The sequence below is a fragment of the Marmota monax genome, unplaced genomic scaffold, assembly GCF_021218885.2.
Source record: "Marmota monax isolate L192 unplaced genomic scaffold, Marmota_monax_Labrador192_F-V1.1 WCK01_AAM20220418_F8-fsc00016, whole genome shotgun sequence".
Classification (NCBI taxonomy): Eukaryota; Metazoa; Chordata; class Mammalia; order Rodentia; family Sciuridae; genus Marmota; species Marmota monax.
Window position 1 is genome coordinate 13,346,116 of NW_026695209.1, and position 22,210 is coordinate 13,368,325.

A 22,210-nucleotide genomic window follows, 5' to 3' on the forward strand; every position below is an offset into this window, starting at 1 on the left:
TTTGTTTGCATGTAATTATGGTAGCCCCTGACTCATATTTTGGGAGAATTCAATAAAGTGTGTAAAAATATTCCTAAATCCAACTCTGAGTGTGGACACCATTGGCATTTGGTATTATTACCCAATTACTCCTCCTCTAATTCATCTTCTGACATGTCACCACTTATCCTGTAATTATATTACCATCTTGCTTAAATACCTTGGATTCCCACATCTCACTCTTCCATCATCCATGAGCAAAAGCATCTTTCTCAGTCTAAGTGCTTTTATTATGGTATTAATACCCCCCTTCTACCTCTATCCCAATGATGCCCTCAAGTGAATATGATTGACTGAGCAGATTGACCTACCCTTTCATAGTAGACCCAAGGATGTTCATTCTGCTGGGGAGCCCACAGTTTTTCTTTTCAATTTGAAGGATACCCTAAAAAGTTCTCTTGGACAGCAACCTCTCTCTCAGTGTATTGAGTATAATGATGTCTTCCCTCCCTTCCCATTTTGCAGAACATTGTTTATTCAGCCCAGTCTCATAGTCTCTCATGAGCCTATCAGCTCCCACCTAGTTCATCCTTTATTCCAAATACTTAGTGTATGACACCAGATAATGAATAAATATTGGTAAAGACAATTGATTAAAACTGTTGGTAGTGTTCGGCTAGATTACAAATTACTTGAAGGCAGGGTGACAGCTCTCTCACTTACCATCTTATACCCCAAAGCAGAATCAGAGTATATAATAAATTCATAAATGTTTGTGTTTAATTAAAAAATGTCAAAGGAAAAGATCATTGAAAGAAAAGGAAAACTCTATAGTCATTGTCTTGGTTATCTCATAAACAGCTGCAAATAGATTTCCTTATGAAGTATTCAATTCCATGTTTGTTTTAAAATACATCATATCACATTGAGAAAAAGCTAATTAAATGAAGCAGGAATTATAAATAGTAATATCATTTAGTTCCTATACTAAATCAGTATATCCAATTTTGAATTTTTTTTCCTTTTTAAATTCTTTATTGTTACATACAATCAGATATTCATATTTTTAGAGACAGTTTTCTCAGGGTGTTTTTTAGTATGCACTAACAAGTTTGAAGAAATCACATTTCTGCATGATTTTAGCTATGGCATCATTTTGATCAGGGATAATGAAGATGCCCAGAAAAATCCAGGGGTTTGAAAAAAATAATAAATCTATTTAATATTATTGAAAAATTAAATCTACAAAATAGCAGACTATGAAGGAAGCCAGTCTTATTTAGAAAGTCAGTTTTGGTTCCCTCTGGATTTTATAGATTTCTACTTCCTACAATTTTGTTGCATACCATATTTTATTTATCAATGTATAAAATTGCCTATGCCTGCTTCCTTTTCAGATATTTGAAGTACTCAGTAAAGACTATTTATTCATCCTTATATCCTCATGGATTGTAGACCTCAAGGATACTTCCACATTCATGCTTAAATGAAGATTTTTGTTACTGGTCAGGGATAATAAATTATTTAGGGGTTCATACTTAGTGATATATATATATATATATATATATATATATATATATATAAAGTCTGAAATACTGAGCAGAGTAATGATTATTCATTAACACAATGTAAATAAAATAGAACAAACAGTGAGATGACTGGGAAACAAGTCCCTTTTAAGCAGGAATAAGCCAATGTAGAGCAGGCACATTAACAAATGTCATCTCAGAACCTCCATAGAACCAGAGCTTGGTGCTCTGATGCTCCTTTCCTGATTGGCCTTATACAGAGAAAAAGAAGAAAAAAAAAAACTCTTTAGAAGGAGAACAGCATTGTGCTAGGAACTAAAACAAAAATGTTGACAATCTAGTTGGCGGACTTTAATTCCACCCCCATGGATACTAACAAATGAATTGTTTTTTAATCTGTTTTCTATGTAGCTAATTATAAATAATTTTTTGCCCTTAATACTGCCATCTTCTTCACAGGAATTCTATAATGAGTTTTTAAAAATTGTAGTTGGGTAACTCTCCAAGACCTCAATAAAAAGACTATTAACATTTTATTAGTATAGCTGAATGCTATTTTATTCCTGCATATGATAAATTATATTTTCCTTACTCTCTCTCCAATCTCAGTTTGATCTCCGTTTGGTAACTGCTCCAAGTCAGGAAGGAGAGCACAGGCTTCCAATATTCGCTCATAAAACTGCTTCTGCATGATGGAGCCAAAGAGAATGTTTTCTTGCAAAATGCAATTCTGAATCCAGGCCTGCTGGGAAACATACGCCACAGAGCCCTAAAGAAAGAAAGAAGTAAAGGAGTATTCTTAACAAGGAAAGAGGAGAATTTGCATGCACCACATTAAAGTATACACAGTCCATGGGTTCTGTGCATGCACACAAGTATGTACACACACATACAATTTTAAATCTAGGTTATTTCCCTACATGTAAACATACAGATCATTGTATCCTATTTTAAGATTATATCTGTTTATTAGCAGTCCCTTCAAATGAGTTAATTTGTGCTTTTTACTTACTTTCACTTTAGCTTCCATCACACTTATATGTCTTTATTAAGATTTTCTGGAAGCAGATGCTAAATGTGTTATTTTCTAGGGCTACCAATAACAAGGTACCATTGACTGAGTGGCTTAAATAATAGAAATTTATCTTCTCACAATTCTGGAGGCTAGAAATTCAACATCAAAGTGTCAGCAGGGTTGTCTCTTCTGAGGCCTTTCACTTGGGTTGTGGATGATGGCCTTTTCCCTTCTTTACATGACATTCACTTTGTGTATGTGTCTGCATTCTAATCTCCTCTTCCTAAAAGAACTTCCGTCATATTCAGTTAGGGTCCAACCTAATGAGATTATTTTAACTTGATCAACTCTTCAAAAATCCTGTGTCCAAATGCTATCATATTTTAAATTACTGAGGATTAGAACATCAACATACAATTTGGGGGGCACACAATTCACTCTATAACAGAGACAGAATTTGAGGTGCATATTGTATATTGTATATTGGGGCTCAACCCCATGGAAAGAAAGGAGAACAGAACAGTAGGTAGAGGGAAACTTCATACTGTGATTCAGGCCTGATAAAGCTGTGGCCAACCTTCCAGAGCTTTGGAGGAATGTTGTCCATTAGTTGTCCCATGTTAGACTGAAAAAGAGTAGGATCTTGGGCTGGGTCAAGGCCAACCCTGATGGAGCTGACATGCTGACCATGTATTTCCACAACAGGCAGCAAGTTCTTTTTAAAAGGGTGTCCTGACAGCACACATCCATGTCTTATACATTGATTATTACTCCTGAATTCATTTTTTGATTATTTATGGCTTGAAATGATCCCTAAACATGTGGCAATTTACTCTATCAAATGTCCTTTTAACTAACCCTTCTTTTCTGGAAAAGAATCTATAATATTTGAACCAGAGACCCACCTTTCATTCTGACCCCTGGATTCTATCCAAACATTGATTTTGGAGTATCTTAAATACTGCCTGCTTTATAACAATAGCAAATGTTTAAAGTACTTTCTGAGATAGGCATATATGCAACTATTAGCCTTTTGATTTCAACCAACCACTTTAAAGATCAAAGATTAACGTTTAATTCTTCTTTGTTGAGCATGTAAGACACAGAATGGCTTTTGATCAAAAACAGTATAGTTCTGATCTGACCTGATCTTGAACACAAGAGTAATTGCTCTGGAATTGCATTGTGAAGGGAATAATCTGAACTTTGATTAGAATAGCCTATGAAATCAACCCACAGGTGAAAAATATTTTGAATGCTTGTGGCATATTAAGCAAGTTAAGCAGAAAAGAGAATAAATTAAAGAACACAGAAGAAAAGATTGAAGAATATGAAAAAAAAACATAATTTAAAACAAAAACTACATGGTCTCACATTGCTATTGCAGGGATTAAAACTGGATAATCAGTTTTTAAAAAGATGTAAATATTTTCTTTTATTGTTATTATAATTATTATTGGCCTCCCACAAAGGGAAATGCATTTTGCTTCATACATAATAATGAAACTACAATTGAATTTTTGGTAATGCAAAATGACCTTCAGATCTCTAATATTCTATCAAAGAACACTGAATACTGAATATTCCATATGAATGACATCTGATGTGAGCCCTTGATACAGAATAGGGGATCCTAGAGAGTCTTAGAGTTTGACTATTATGATATAAAATATGCCTCAAAAAAGTAATCATACTCTGAATGCTACACACAGAAAAGCACTTTTTTATTTTATTTTTTGTACTAGGGTTTGAACCCAGGGGCACTTAGCTACTGAGCCAAATCCCCAGACCTTTTTAGTTTTTATTTTGAGATAGGGTCTTGCTAAATTGCTTAGGGTCTTGCTAAGGTTCTGAGGCTGCCCTTGAATTTATAATCCTCTGGCTTCAGACTCCCTGGACCTGGAATTATGGGCATGAGTCACTATACCCAGCTCACAAAAGCACTTTTTTTTCCCTCCATGGTGCTGGGGATTGAACTCATGGCCTTGTGCATTCAAGGAGAACACTCTACCAACTGAGCTAAATCCCCAGCCCTACAAAGAAACTTTTTAAACTCTAAATGTTAAATTGGTCATGCCATTATAATGATCACTTCATTTATATAGTGCTTATCAATATGATACTTATACATTTGTGATAAAATATTGGGGAAATAATTCAGAGTGTAATATGTCAAATCCTGCGATAGATCCAAAACAAATACTTCTGAAGATCAAGCAACCACTTATATAGAGAGATTATAGCTTCTATCTTGGACACCTACAGTTTAAAAAACAGGTGGGGGTCCCTCTGCTTTACCATTCACAATGGCATTGTTATGGTTTATTTTATTACAATGAACACGTTTTTTAATTTAAAACATTCAAAAATGTCAGAAAGAATCCCTATGTCTTACCATAAAAACCTCAACAATCAAAATGAAAATGCTAGTCATTAATATTCATAGGGAGCCAGCTGACTGTACCATAAACTAACTAGGTCTTGGTATATCCTCTCATTTTAATCATTACCCCGGGCCTTTTGCTCATTGTCATTATTAATGCATTATGTAAAACCTAGAATTGATATTATTTTTATGTTTATCAATTCCTAATTCTTTTCAAGATCAAATAAAGACTACCTCTTCTCTGATTCTTTTTCTTACCCTTCAAAACAGAATTCTTTGTTTTGTTTTTTTTTGTCGTTGTTGTTATGTGTGTGCTTTCATTCATTTTTAATAACTTGTCATAACTGACTTTGGTATTTACCTCAGTTGACTATGATCTCTGAAAAAAGAGAAACATATCTTGTTCATGTTTGTTACTCTAGTACTATGCTATAGATGCATAGTATGTGGTTCATAGCTGCTTATTGAAAATAGCTGAAAATACTAAATGAAAATGAAATTACTATGATCCTCATTATGTTTGCAAAGAACATTCATTGGTCCAAGAAAAGTTATAGATATCTTGAACTATATGGAAAGAGCTGATTGCAATCATTACGAAGAACTCAGGGCTAAAAGATGGTATACTTAAATTCAAAATCCTATTTTGATTTTTCTTTTAAACTGATGGATGGTGCAGCATGTCTACATGGTTGTTTGTTGCTAAACTTTATATAATGTGTGGTTTCAATTCAGCTTGAAAAATAATCTCACTACATGTAGCAGTACATTATATGTACATTATATGTGATGTTAGTATTTCTGCTTTGAATCCTTGATATTGCAATGGAATTCCTACTTTATTAAATGTATTTGATATTTTGCTTTCTCCCTTTTCTGGTTGTGCACTTCCTTTTACAACAAGCCTCTAGAAACAGATAGTCTCTGAGAATTACTGAGCTGTTTGTGATGCAGATGTACTTAGGGAGTATGTAAAATAATCATTTTAACAAAAGAAATAGATATTTAAAATTTAATACTAACTCCGGGGAAAGGGTCCATTGTGTAAAACATAGTTTATCTTTGGATTCAATGTTTGTCTTTGGTTTTACAAAGTAGCTTGTAGTTTCAGTATTTTCTACATAATATGGTAAAATGTAGAGCAATTGCAATGCATCAATAAAATGGGTAAATTTTCTGAAAAAAAATAGTAGTACTTATTAAGTGTAATCTTATCTGAAAAAATTATAGGGATTATATTTGATCCTACACTAGGTAACAATAAAGCTTAGAGAAAACAGAATAATACAAGTTAAGTCATAAAGACTAGGATCAATAAAGTTATAAGGATATGAGGAAATATATGTTATGAGGAAAGAAAAAAGGAGTTGATAGAGTTGATTTTTTCCAGGGAGGAAAAAAAAAGTAAGGGTAAAGAGGAACTGGTCTCAGATGCATAAAGTTTCTTCCTTGTTAGAGGTGAGAAGGAGGAACTGGGCTAATATTTTACCTGAGGGTTAATTAGGTTCAAGGAAAAACTCACAGGGTAGTCTAATATTTCAAAACCATTAAGAACTTGTTGAGACAGTGTGATGGTGCATATGTGTAATCCTAGAGACTCAGGAGGCTGAGACAGTAGGATCACAGGTTTAAGATCACAGCCTCAACAACTTAGCCAGGCCCTAATTTGAATTTTTATCTACTTCTAAGAGTAGAATAAATATCTGAGAATAGATTCTCTATAATTCAGTGACTGAATATTTAACATAAGCTATTAATATTATTTATTATTTTTTCTGAGGTTTCTTTTAGGCCACAGATACCACCCATGAGCAACTAGCTAGAAGACTTCTTAGAAATGGAATGGCCATAATTACTTACGGAAACCTGTAATGAATGGTAATTAGAAAACTAATCAAATTACAGTATAAATCAAATTCATTTCTTTATAATTGGTTGCAATTTGGTTAATGTCATCAAACAATTACTATAAGCATTTATAAATGATTTGCTGAAGAACTTAGAGGACAGATCTCTGTTACTAATCTATCCATAGCTAATCGATTTTTATGGATATTGAAATGTTTGTTATAAACTAGAAATACCCATTAAATTCTCGAATCTTCAATTTAATTTGATAAATTCTTATTGAAACTAATGACAAATTGGTTATGGCCACTTCTACAAGATTTTGAAAGAACAAGTCAGTGCTACCTTTCTCTGGACGACTCCTGTAAGCTTCTGCATTTCCCCCAGGATGGCAGACAGCACAGAGGACTTCCCAGACCCAACGTGCCCTACAATTGCCACCAAAGCTCCTTCAGGAATCTTCATGTTCAAGCTGTATGATGAAAAAAGGGGAGAGATGATGGAGGGATTTTTCACATTTTTCTACAAACACTTAGGCTTCCAAATTGCAAAAAACAGGTGAACTGTAAAGTCCTGAGAGAGGAAACAAACAGAAAAAAATCACTAAGAAAATGAAAGGTACAATGAAGGGTTAAAAAAATCTTATTCACTATATTAATTTGTTAAACTCTAAAAAATGAAAGTTGACATAATTATAGAATCCAATACTAAAATAATTTTTCAAATGTGCCTCAAATCAAGACTTACTCTTTTAGTACTGGAATCCCTGTTTTATCCCAGGAGAAAGAGGCATTAGTAAACCCAATGGCATGATCTAGGAAAAAATAAATAAATCCAATAATGCATTTTGGATTAGAACTGATTACCTTGAACCCAGAAGTCTAATAAATATTGAAGGTAATGAGTAAGTGCTGACCTCCTATGTAGTTTGTTTCAATATTTCGAAGAGAAAGCTCCTCAGAGTTGAGAAAGTCTTCCAAACGACACAATGATATCCTTGTCTATCAAAACAGACATACACAGGATCTATCTGTTGTTGAAGCAAAATGTAAACTAAAAAGCTCTTACTGTAACATACAGACTGAATAAATATTTTAGATGCAATTTCAAAATATTGATACAAATAGAGCAAGCATAGTTTGAATTGTTTTAATGATATAAACAAGTTCATCCTTAAAGAGCAGTTTCAAGGGTCAAAGATCAAAACACACATCATCTTTGAAGGAAGGCAAGAAAAGCAGCAGTAAATATTCCTCTCTTTTATTGTATAAAAACATAATTAATCAATAATTATAGAAATATTAATTTTCTACCCTTGCTGAGGTAAAATTGATAAAATTACATATATTTAAAATGTATAACAGCATGCTTTAATACACCTATACTTTTTAAATGATTATCACAATAAAACTAATTAACATATCCATCACCTCACACAGCTATTTTTTTCTGTATGTAGTGAGAATATTTAACATCTAATCTCTCAGCAAATTTAAAAAATATAAAATACATTATTATTAATCAGAATCACCATGCTGAATATCAACTCTCCAAAACTCATTCATCTTACAAGTTTGTACAGTTTGATCAACATCTCTCCATTTTTTCCCTGGCACCTCCCAACCTCTTGTAACCACTCTTCTACTCTGTGTTTCTACAACTTTTTTAGATTTCACATGTAGGGGAGATAATGCAGTATTTGTATTTATGTGTCTGGCTTATTTCACTTAGCATAATGTTCTTCCATGTTTTCAAAAATGGCAGGATATCCTTCTTTTTCATGGTTGAACAATAATTCCTCTGTGTATGTGTGTGTGTGTGTATGTGAGAGAGAGAGAGAGAGAGTATGTGTGTGTACCACTTTTTCTTATACATTCATCTATCAATGGACACTCAGCTTGTTTTTATGTGGCTGTGGATAATACTGTAATTAATATGGACGTACAAACATTTTCTCAAGATAGTAATTTTATTTCCTTTAGATAAATAAAAATAAGTACCAAAAGGGAGACTGCTAGATCATATGGTGGTTCTATTTTTATTTTTTTAGGAAATTTCCATGCCACTTTCCTTAATGACTATACCAATGTACATTCCCATTAACAGTGTGCCAGCATCCCCCTTTTCCATATCCTCATCAGCATTTTTTGTTATCTTTTGACTTTTTGATGATAACCATCTTAACAGGCATGAGGTGATAACTCACAATGATTTAGAAAGATTAGATTTTAAAAGAAACTTCAGGTTGATGTATCAATTGGGCTTCCAACAATAAACAAATGCGTGGTTTTGGCAATAAAAGCAATCAATTATAGGAAAAGAATTATAAAATATTGAGCTACTATTAAGATAAATAACCCCCACCCCCGAAACTGAGTACATGAAATCTCCAGTACATTTTTATTTTGAATTAGAAGACATCTATTGTTAACATCAAAGATGTAACTGGGCTATGGTTTCCTTTATCGAGTACATCATATCAATACACACTGCTGCTGCAGCTTTTTCTTTCCTTTAGACAATTTTTTTAAATTTAAATGAAGGCAGCAGTAAGCCACTAGATCTTTAACACTTTGAGATATCAGACCTTTAGCTAGATTCCAGTTTTAAAAGCAAATCCAAACTATTACTTTAAGAACTAACATTTTCTTCAAGTGAAGTGTGCTGTGGAAATAAGAGTTAAAAGCATCACATCCAAGGTACTTCTGTGCCCTCTGTTGGTTATTCTAAGGAAGATAATATGAAGAAGATAGGCTGTAACAAGAATGACTTAATTGGTATTTACTATTCATTTGTTATTCTTCATTCAAAAAAAAATAAAATAAAACAAAAGCAAAATTCTTAGAATAAAGAGCTGATTGTAAGAAACAAAGACCCACTTTATGGACCCAAACTTGAGGAAATGGTTCCAATGGAAGATGCCTGAAGAATCCAAGCACGATTTTAACTGAGTGAATCTCAGGGGGAAAAGAAGGATACAGGAACTCACTTTTTTGAATGCCCCATGGCTTTTGCAGTTTTTACTCATTGTAGTAGGTAAATAGCCTAAAAAAAAACAAAACCTAAAAGCATGCTGAGCCAGCTCTCAGTTTTGTTTTTTTTTTAATCAGACTGGTGTTATCATTGCACTTTCTCACTGCTTGTCCTCCTTATTCAGTAGTGATGACATGTTGCTGAACCCAGGGGAAACCTTCAGATCTGGGTTCATACAAAGCACCTGATTATAAACCTTCAGTTATAACCAAGTGAACTCTGTGATGACATAGGAGCTAAGTAAAAGAAACCAACACCTAACAATGAAAATAACATAACATGTTGAAATATTTAAAAGTCACAATGTTCTCTACCACTCATTAAATCAGGAAAACAAATTTTGAATGCAGTGTTAAATAACCACAAAAAGGGAAAATATGATAAAAAATGACAAAAAATAAAATGTACAAAATCATTGATTTAATAGAGAAATGATTCTTAGTTTAAGGATACTCTGAATGTACCTGAACCACAGCTGAGATCACTGTTGGTAAATCAAAAAGAGGAATCCTCAGAATATTAAACAAAGACATAGATGTGAATGCTTTAGTGGCTGTTAAAATGTTTCCTTCATCCAGTGAGAAATATACACCAAAAGTGGCCAGAGACACCTAAAATTAGATACATAATTTAAAAATATATTTATTGCTTGCAACCTAATAAGTTATACAGTCTTAAAAATTAGGGAAGAAAATTTCAATACTTTTTCCCTTTGCTATTAACTGAAGAATATCAACTATGATACCCATCTGTTTTTTTGAATTAAAAAGTATTTTAAATTATCAACATGGGAGACATATAGAATTTCCCTGATTCTCATCACTACCTAGAGTACTCATTTTGATTAAAGTTAAAGTCCAGTTGAACATGGTTTGTTTGTTCTTTGTTTTCTTGCCCTTTGATTCATTTCCCAAGGCAATTTATACTCTAGTTTAAATAGCATGAGATATCTGATGATTAAATGATGTGAAACAAAGAAAATACTTCACTTTATATCAATTCACTTCTGAAGACTAATTCTACAAGTTTGACGTTTTCAAAGTACTATAGACTTTCATTTTCCCTTGTGAAATGAGAAAAATAATTCATATTATTGTGAGAATAAAAAAAAGGCAACATATATAACTTGGCTTGTTCATAGGAAAAATACTCATTCCCTTCCTAGCTCCATATACTGTACCTTTGGTTGCTGCTTAAAAGGAATTAATCATGCCAAATGGAACTTTAGAGCTGTAATGAAGCTCTGAAGAGAAGATTTTTTTTTAAGAATTAGAAAGGCATATGTTCAATGTGAGAAATTTCAAAGGAACAAAATGTGTAAAAAATACAAACCAATAGGAACACATTTTCTTTGAGCTGTTTGTTCTCTAATCTCCCAAAATTAATGATTAAAATTATTAAAATTTTTAATTTAAACATAAAATTTTACTTTAAATGTTTTAATTTCAGGCAATTTGGAAGCAAACCTACAAAGTTAAATTAAAAATCAAAAGAGGAAATATATACACTTACCAAAAATGGAATGCAAGTTAACATCAGCATAGAACATACAGAAAGATATGTAGATGATTTTTGAAACTCCAATTCCTCATCTCGAATTTTAATAATCTTATTTTTATAGGCAGGTTCCCATGCATAAAGTTTGAGAATCTGTAAAGAAGTCAGACAATGAATATTTGACAACTAATATTATAGAAGAAAAGACTGCATGCATACAAATGCATACTACACACACACAACACACAACTGAGGGTAAAAGTAAAAAAAAAAAATGCTCCTATTTTTGACTGAATAAAAAGATTTACTTGAATTATGTGGCCTTAAAGAGGGGGTCTGGGGGACGGGGTCACAATCAGCCTTATCTTTCTTTTATGCACCAGCAACTTATTTCTGAGCCAGTTCTGATGAAATCCCAGCTCTATGAATGAACTCCATAGCAGTTTCTGTCTCACTCAATTCTGTCACTATTCCTGCTGGTCCAATTCTCACTTCTTCATAGCCAGCCTATTTTTTTCTGGCGTCCCAATTTCTTTAAGACTGATGTCTTGGAACTTAAAGCCATTCTCTAAAAAATGATTGATATTTTCCCATTGTAAACTACTTCCTAAGACAGAAAATGTGGGGAAGCAGGATCATATACTGACTCACTGTACACATTTTAAAGTGAGAGACCTACGTTCAAATTCCAGTTCTCTTTGAGATGCTTTATTTTGTGTCTATTTGACTGGACTATGATGCCTAATTGTTTGATTCAATGCTAGACAGGATATTGTTACAAATACATTTTCATATATGATTAAGATCTAAATCAGTAACTTTGAGTAAATGAGATTAATTTCTAGATTATGGGTGAACCTCATTCAATCAATTGAAGGCCTTAAGGAAAAAGATTGAGGTCATCCAAGGAGGAAAAAATTGTGCATTCTCACTGCCTACAACCCAATACTAACTGCCAGCCTGTTCTACAGATTTCAGACTCACCAGCCCCCACCATCATGAGTCAAATTCTTAATTTTATTTTTTGTAGCTCTAGGAATTAAAGCCAGGGACTTCACACATACTAGGGAAGCACTCTAAAACTAAGCTGCATTCCCAATGCCTCATGAGCCAGTTTGTTAAATTCGCTTTTCCTCTTTCTCTCTCTCCCTTTCCCTTCCCTTCCCTTTGCTCTCTCTCTAAATACACACACACACACACACACACACACTCACACACACACGTGTTCTCTATTTTCCTTTTGCTTCTGTTTCACTGGAGAACCCTGAAACACTCTCATTTGTTCTGTAAACTTAGACATGACACTTAACTGACCAGTGTCTTTGTTGTGTAATTTGTAAATTGGGCATAAGAAATATTTTACTCAAGGTTTATAGGAATTACATGAGGAAATGGAAATAAACTTATCAGCACTTGGCACATAGAAGATGTTTAGTAAATGGCAGCTCTTCTTAGATTATCAGAGAGAGGCTTTATGGCACCTGTTATCCGACCCCATGGAATCCAACTGCTCACAATTTTAGACCATACTACTTGATTGCTATTGGGACTTCCACTAATTTTCATGTTTATTTCCTGCTGTGGATGCTACTTCAAGTCTTGAATTTTGCTCAGATCTTGGAGAAATGTTCATCTATTTTACCTACACTGTACTAATTCTACTGATAATGCAAATATCCCTTTGTGAATATAAATATTAACACCTGTGAACAAATGCTGGTATACTTTTTCTTTGGATGCAAAGACTATCAATCAATGTACTGAGAATTGCATTCAGATCATATCACTTTACAGTATGTGATCTTATTAAAAATGTTAGTTAAATTTCAGAGATACTTAAGGCTTCTCTTAATTTCAGCCAAGTAGGTAAATATCACTCCCTCTTCAAGGTATATTCAATCTAACAATTTCTTTCACCTTGGTAATTTACCATTTTGTGTAAGTTCTCCACAGAATGCTACAGCAGATCACTTACTGATTCTAAGGTGAATCTACATGTACATATAATGGATATATACTGTGCACATAAAAATAGAAAATAGGTATTCCAAGGATTCTTCATCAAGATGCAAAGCACAGCACACACAAAGCAACAATAGACAAATGAGATTACATCAAACTAAAAAGCTTCTGTGCAGCAAAGTGAACAATCAACAGAGTAAAGAGAAGCTACAGAACGGGAGAAAGTATTTGAAAATTAAACATCAGTAACTGGTGGGGAGAATGGAGAGAAAGGGAACTCTTGCACACTGCTGGGAATATAAATTTGAATAGTTATTACGGAAAACAGTATGGAGGTTTCTGAAAAAATTGAAAATAGAACTACCATATGATCCAGCAATTCCATTACTGGGTATATATCCAAAGGAAATGAAATCAGTATGTCAAAGAGACATCTGCATTCCCATGCTCATTGCAGCATTAGTTATAATAGCTAAGAAGTGGAAAAAGACCTATCTACCCAACTACTGATGAATAGGTTTTAAAATGTGGTACATATACACAATAGAATACTACTCAGTCATAAAAAGAATGAAATTCTGTTATTTGTGACAACATGAATGGAATTGAAGATCATTATGTTAAATGAAAAAAGTCAGGCATAGAAAAACTAGTGCCTTCTGATCTTACTCATATGCGGAATCTTTTAAAAAGTTGGTTTCATGGAAGTTGAGAGTAGAATGATGGTTACCAGAGCCTGGGGTGAGTAGCAGGGAGAGAGGGATGGGGAAAGGTTGACCGTGGCTACTATGTTACACTTAGATGGGAACAATAAGTTCAAGTATGCTATCCCACAATAGGATGACTATAGACAACAATTGTGTACTTCATCTTTCAAAAACCTAGGAAAAAAAGATTTTGCATGTTATTACTAAAAAAAGTATCAATATTTAAGCATTGAGATATATATGTTTTACCTGACTTATATAGTATATGATGTATACATGTATCAAAACATCACATGGTACTGTATTAAATACATATAAATTTATGTGTTTATGTGTCAGCCAAAAAATAAATTTAATTTAAAATTTTAAAACTAGATGTATTACAGAGGGACTCCCATATGTGATTATTAAGGCCAGAAAGAAATTCCATATTGGCTTTGCAAATTTTGTCTTTCAGAGAATTCTGTAAAGCATAACCTATGTCATAATAAATTAAAATGTTGTGTGTATGTGTGTGTGTTCATTAAAATTCTATAAAAATGATAGGGTTGGGGCTGTAGCTCAGTGGTAGAGCACTTGACTTGCATGTGTGAGGCACTGAGTTCTATCCTCAGCACCACATAAAAATAAATAAATAATGATATTATGTCCATCTACAAGTGTATATATATATATATATATATATATATATATATATATATATATAACTTTATAAAAAATAAATGAAACCTTATGAACTTAAATAACTTCATAAGGATTCACTCATTATTTTGTGAAGAAAATGTTGGTGGCATGAGTGATATAGCTTGTTTCAACCCGTTTTTTTCACATAATTCTTTAAAATAACTAATATTCTGTATCTTATAATACTTACATTTAGTTGTTGAGAAACAAAAATACCTGCATATTATTTGACTTTTCATTTTAATGCTATTTTAGCACAAATATTTCCATGTACCTCAAATCTGAAATCTACTCCAAGTAATTACACACATATGTCATCACTGTGAGACACAGAGAACATTGCAAACTTTATTTATCAGTTAGCATGTTGGTATATCATAAATAGTCAAACTGAATGTAAATCTTGTTTATATTACCTTAATTCCATGTAAGATTTCCTTGAGTAGTTTTATCTGTGTATCTTTGTTCTTTGTTTGGTTTTTCTGTTTAATGGAAAAAAAATCATACAGGAAAAAGGTTGTTTAAACTTTTGCTGATATGGCCACAGCTATTTTAAAAATACATTCTATTTCCTGTGTTTTATTTAAATTTTATTTGAGAAAAGCATCTTACCAATACTTGAACAACATTCTTCTATTGCTAATGTTAGAAGATAGTTATAAATAGGTAAACTATATGCAGTCACTAATAGAATAAAAGCAGAATAAAATTGTAGAAAAAATTATTTAAATGTGAGTAATTCAGAATTTAATAATGAAGTAACACCTGCATTGTATTAAAAATGGAATAAATTTCCCAAAACTCTATCAAATCAAAAGTTCCAGAAATAAAAGCAAAACTCTCTATAAGTTTGAGAAGTTTTGGGAGAATTTGAGTACTTACAATGCATACTTTCAAATATGAGCTGTTTATTTTTTTAAATACTATGTATAATTATTTGAATATTGTATACTTCTTCAAATATGTAATGATTAAAATAACTTATATTTATTATTGTTTGGGAACCAAGATTCAAAAAAAATTTTTCTTCATCTTGAAATGGGATACTATAAACAACTCTAATGTCAACTTTGATCATACAAACAACTTCTTAACTTGAACAATAATTATTAACCCAATAGCTAACATTGTACCTTCAAACCATTTGAATGTATTTCATATTATGGTTTAAATCATGAGTTGGAATCAATCTTTCTATCTTTGTTTTCCTAGCTCTAGTTTATACCTGCTTTTCTTACCCTCTACTCATCCTTTTATGTTATCTGCTACTACCTCAAATAGCACCCATTATCTATTTCTCCCTTTGGACATTGATATAAATTCTCTTTTTATAGTTTTTTCTTCTCTCTGTCTCTTCTTTTCTCTCTCCCATTTGCCGGATAATTCTTCCTCCTCCCTTTTAGCCCTAACTTAAGGTTTTAGTAAGTTACTAAATTTAAAAATTTATTTTTTGACCTGTTCCAGAATTTATATAAACCTATAAAATAGATTTATACCTGAATTTGGGGAACTGCAGGAAACAATTGCAATGAGTTTTTTTGTTTGTTTGTTTCTTATGAAGTTGAATAGAATGAGGCTTGGCTCAGAAGTGATTACAGTAAATAGGACTCAGTGGAATCTCTTAAAGTGGTACTGATATTGGTATCAGCAGAGGTCACACATTGACTTAAAATATTGTAATCTGAATATTTATCCAACCCAGGGCTCTTGAGAAAAAGAGGCTCACAAAGTAGTCCTTCACTTAAAAGAAGTCAGAACTATATTGATAGATGAGTAGACATATAAACAATATGAAAAACCAAGGGGGAAAAACATCCCAAATAGTCCATAATGCTTTAACAGCAGACTTCATTGACACCATAGTGGAAAATATGCCAGAGAAGTACTTTAGAAAGTTCATAGTTAAGCTGTTGTATGAACTAAAAGAAGATGTAAGGAATAAAATCAGAGAGAAATTATAGGAAGTGAAAGATCACTTCAAATAAAGAGGTAGAGATTCTTAAAAAAGAACCAAACAAAAATCCTCAAAATGAAGTAATAAATCAAATTAAAAATCCAATGGAAAGCATCACCAATAGATTAAACTACTTTGAAGATAGGTTTTCAGACCTCAAGGACAGAGTATATAGCTGAAGTCTCTGAAATACAAACTAGAAAATGTGGTATATATGCACAATGGAGTATTACTCAGCCATAAAGAAAAATGAATTTATGGCATTTGCCAGTCAATGGATGGAACTGGAGACTATTATGCTAAGTGAAATGAGCCAGTCCCCAAAAGTCAAAGGTTGAATATGTCCTCTGATATCCAGAAGCTAATTCAAAATAAGGGGGGCATGTAAAAAAAAGAAGAAAGATCAATGGAGTAGACAAAGGGGAATGAAAGGAAGGGAGAAGAAATGGAGGGATGGGCTAGGGAAAGACAGTAGAATGAATCTGATCTAACATTACTATGTACATATATGAATATAAACAGAATCTCACCATCATGTACCTCCACAAGTCACTAACTTAAAAAAAAGTAAACTAAATCAGTATAGCAGAGTGAAGGAAACAGGAGGAGTAGGAGGGGAAGGGGAAGTACTGCGGATGGAATTAGAACAAACTATATTCCATGTTTTTATAATTATGTCAGAATGAATCCTATTGTCACATATAACTAAAAAGAATCAATAAAATTTTTTAAAATATAAAAAATTTGTTACATTTTAAAAAATAATTAAAATATATTATTATTATGAGCAAGCATTATTCAAAACATTGTGTTTAATACTTCAGAATTATATCCTATTTTCTAGTTGTCATCTTTATAATTAGCCATCCTTTATTTGAAAATTTTAGAAAAACAAAAAATATTCAACTTTCCATCACTTAAATTATTTAAGTAAGTAAAACATTTCCCTCTCCCATATATCTAATTCTACTCTATGGGTAATAAGAGACTCTTCCTTTTTCTCTAGATAATTTTATAGTTAAACAAATAAATATGTAGTTATATATCTTCATTTACTTATTTCTATCACACACATGTGCATGAGTATATTCATGTTGTAAATACTGGAGTAGCATTATATAGACATATGTATGCATATGTATATAGTAGTCCCCAACTTTGTATCAGTGATTTCTCTTTGAGTGATTTTGATTACCAATGGTCAACAGAGGTCTAAAGATATTAAATGGAAAATTCCAGAATGAAATAATTCATAAGCCTTAAACTCAGAGCAACATGACAAAACCTCTTGTTCTCATCCATTCTGTCCTGTTGGGATGTGAATCCTCGCTTTGTCCAACATATCCAAGCTTTGTATACTACATGCCTGTTAGTCTCTTGGTAGCCTTCTCATTATCAGTTTGCCTGTCAAACACTAGCTGTGTTCATGTTCAGGTAACCTTCTTTAATGCATGGAATCATCTTTCTCTCTCATTGCAGTGTGAGTTCCTTCAGCAGAGTGAACTATGCTGTTTCTCTATTCCTGTAGTACAGCATAATAGTACACACTGTCTGACACCCCATGGGTGTCAATAGACTTTCTATCAATATATGGATATTGATAGAAAGATGAAAAATTGACTGTAAGGAAAGAGTGTCAAAATTAGTTCTGTGAAAAATTTACTGTTCATTCACTCTTTGCTCATTCGAGCACGTGGGCCCTTTCTACGTTTCAGACAAACAAGAATACCCACCTCCAGCCTTTGCACTTATTGTCCCCTTCACTTGGTTTATCTTTTTCTGAGACATCCACACAGATGTCCTACCATATGTTGATATACTATGTCCTTCCTGAGAACTTTCCTCCTTCTGCATATATGGAGGTCTCTTTGCTCCTCTATCACTTTATCTTGACTATTTTTATGCATATACATCTTCCTGTGTATCTATTTAATACCCACTTGATGTCTGCCTCCCCCCACAAGCCTCATGAGAGTTGGAACTTGTCAGTTCCTCTCACGACTGCCCTTTCTGTGTCTAGAGTGGTGAGTGGCACAGAATAGGTGCCTCATCAATATGGGTTAAATGAATTAGTGAATGATAAATCTGAGTGGTTTCCATTGATAACCTTTACTTTTCATAATTATAGAATTAGCCAGATGACTATTGTCAACTCAAGTCAGAAAACTCAGCTTCTGTTCAGCACACATAACATGAGGCAGTGATTTTCTTACCTTCAACTTTTTTATTCTAATGGCAACAAAAGCATTTATTGGTAATACAAGAAAAAGGACTGCCACTCCTGCTAACACTGCAGGACCCAGTTCTTGCCAAAGAAGAAAGACGGCCATCAGGATTTGGAAAGGGGCTGACCAGAGGACACTGAGGTTGGCTGTCAAGTCCATGAGCTGCTGGGCATCTGATGACATCAAGTTGATAATTTCCCCAGTGGAAAACTTTTTGTGAGAAACATTTGATAAATGTAGGGCCTGTAAAATGAGAAATAAACTATTTTAGAATTCTTTAAGTTATGGAACATCTTGTTATCAAACAATGGTAAGTTTTATTTATCAGTCATTAATATATTTAAGAAAACATGACTTTTAAGTGAGGAATTATAATTTCGATTAAATACATAGTTTTGGAATCAACTGCATAATGGTAGAGAGTAACATCTGATTCATAAGACAACTATTTTCTTTAATTACAAAACTGAAAAAGAAATCTGTTCTGAATATATTGTACTCTCTTCCATTTCGTGCCACCTCCATAAAGCTAAATGTAAATGATAAAAAAATACACACATAAATCAATGAATATCTAATGAATACTGGTGAGCAGTATTATTACTGAAGTTGTGAAAAAACTAAAAAAAACATAATCCCAATTATTAAGATGATTACAATCTAGTTGGGGAACTGTATTCATATATACACATCCACATAGGCCAATTCTAAGTATAAAAGCAACTGGAAAGGGTTATGGAAACAAAGAGGTATAAGATGACTAAAAAGACTTCATGGAGCAGATACATCTTTTCTTCCAAGGCCCAATTTTTAATTTTCACCTGTGTATACTATTTAATATTTGTATATCAAATTCAATATTCCCAAGCAAATTTATTGGTACCATTTTTAAGGATTCTAGTAGAAATGCATTTATTTAATTCCCACTCACTTAAAATTTCCAGTGAGATACATAAATAACTAAAAATAATGGAAGATTTGTATTTGCACTGGAAACCAGGCAGAGGCCCATTTACATACCTAATATTTTATGAAATTTTCACTACATTGATTTAAAAGAAACAAGACTGAGAGTTGAGGCTACCAAGAATAATGGGGTACAAGAAGCAAGCAAAATACATTTTTTTAGTAAGTTAATAATACAAAAGGAAAGCCCACCTGGCAGGACTCACAGTGAAACTTACCCAACATTACCTACCTTCAAGCAGAGGGATTAAATGCAAGGTGGGGTTGGGTAGGGGGCCAGAGGGACTACACAGCCCTGGGACTTTCACAAGGCTCCAGCATCCCCACAGGCTTGGGCTCTATGACTGTCCTCTTTACTAGTCAGTAGCAAAAATATCTCCAATCCTGCACTACAAATTGGAGACATTTTTACTACTGACTATTAAAGGGAGGACTGTTGTATTCAAGATAACATGACTATTGCCACACGAGAAGAAAACGGAAGTCATTATTTACCAGTTAAACTTCCAGTTATATTTATTCCAGATATTGCTTTTTAACTCCCCTCTAGTAAGTTACTGACTAATGTGGACAAGTAAAACAGTAGAAATCCAAGCACACTACTCATTTGAATAAGAGCATAATAATTCATAAGCTCAATCCATTGATCTTGAATAGAATCCTCCCAAAATTTACAATTATAAACAAACATAGGCTCTTTTTCTCCCTGTTTTTCTTAAATACTCACTTAGTGTTTATGAAGATATTATAAGTTTGTAGTTCAAAACAAGTAAATTATCCAAGGAATCAAATAAATGTCCTGCTACTGGGAAAAGATATTATGATAAACATAAGAAAATAGTTGACTATCTCCTTATTATCTTTGTAGAAAAAAAATAGGATACCCAGCAAAAATGAGTAAGAACATGAAATTTTTCCATATCTGGAGTACAACTATCAAATTTTATAAAAACATAATGGAAGCATCCAAAGTCCAAATAGATAATACTTTAAAATGGAATTTGTAAATGTTAGAGAAGTTAAAAAACTTTCCCCAGAAATTAGAGAAATCATACTTTGAATCACAAACAACTTGTATTGATGGTGTATTTTTTCAATACTTTTGCCCATGAACTATTATTAAGTGAATCATATATTACTAAGTAAACAAGATTAAAAAATAAATATTGAAAGAAAATATATCAGTGATTATTTTTTGGAGTTAGAATAGATGCTGTTTTCTCTTTCATATTTATGTACTTTCTTCAATGAACAAAATAATCTTTAAAAATTAATTGATGAATAGTGTTCAGCTGCATTTTACATTTTCTTTATCATTTATGTCTTGTATGTCATTTAGTTTGTTTCTACATTTTGGTTATGATGAATAGTTGTCTAATGAATACAGATATAAATATGTCTTTGAGATATTGATTTTAATTCTTTATATATATATATATATATATATATATATATATATATATATATATATCCAGAAGTAGGAGTCAGATTGCTGGGTGGCATGGCACCTCTTTTTTTAGGGGGGAGGGGGTAAGGGAATACCAGGGACTGAACTCAGGGGCACTCAACCATTGAACCACATCCCCAGCCCTATTTTGTGTTTTATTTAGAGAAAGGGCTCACTGAGTTGCTTAGCAGCTCCATGTTGCTGAGGTTGGCTTTGAACTCCAGATCCTCCTGTCTCAGCCTCCTGAACCACTGGGGTTACAGGCACAGCTCCTTTTTAAATCTTTGGAAGAACCTCCAATTATTTTCCATAGTGCCTGCACCATTTTGCATTTCCACAACAGTGTACCAGGGTTCTGCTTTCTCCACATTTTTGCCAAATCTTGTCTGTATTTTTGCTTTTTGATATTTTGGTAGTAGTCATTTTGTCAGGTATGAAGAAAGGTATTGACATGGTTTTGATTAGTATGCTCTCATGTTAAGGAAGATAAGCATTTTAAAATACTGTTTGGGCTCTGTGTATCTTCTTAAAAAAGAAGGAAATATATGGCAACACACATGAATCTTGTGGATATTATGCAAAATGAAATAAACCAAACACAGAAAGATATGTGTTGATTCCACTTAAATACTGTATCTAAAAGAGTCACATTCATAAAATCAAAGACTGGCGTGGTGTTTACCAGAGGCAGAAGGGAGGAAAAACTGGGGAATACTTAACAAAGTTTCAGTGTAGTAAGAGGAATAAGTTATAGAGATCTGCTATGCAATATTATATAGACAGCAATGTAATAAATAAGCAAAAAAGGATGCATTTTATACTTAAAATAGGTTAAGATGATAGCATTCATATTAAATACTCTGACGAAATTAAATTAAATATTTGTTTTCAGAATATTAAAGAAAAGACTAAAGGGCACCATATAATTTAATGTTATTTGCATGGCATTTCTAACATTAGGAGAACTGATTTTTCTTT

At 32.7% G+C, this 22,210-nt stretch overlaps 1 protein-coding gene across 1 annotated transcript in view; it reads right to left on the reverse strand.

Moving 5' to 3' along the window:
* The window catches only part of LOC124083724 (multidrug resistance-associated protein 1), a 90,450-nt gene that overhangs the window by 41,810 nt on the left and 26,430 nt on the right, over positions 1-22,210 (reverse strand). The window contains exons 6-13 of the mRNA XM_046430466.2: positions 18,808-19,062; positions 15,057-15,122; positions 11,303-11,440; positions 10,255-10,401; positions 7,674-7,758; positions 7,505-7,571; positions 7,103-7,229; positions 2,101-2,277 (exon numbers count right to left, since the gene is read on the reverse strand). Of these exons, the coding sequence (XP_046286422.1) occupies positions 2,101-2,277; positions 7,103-7,229; positions 7,505-7,571; positions 7,674-7,758; positions 10,255-10,401; positions 11,303-11,440; positions 15,057-15,122; positions 18,808-19,062 (1,062 nt within the window). The remainder of the gene's footprint in view (positions 1-2,100; positions 2,278-7,102; positions 7,230-7,504; positions 7,572-7,673; positions 7,759-10,254; positions 10,402-11,302; positions 11,441-15,056; positions 15,123-18,807; positions 19,063-22,210) is intronic.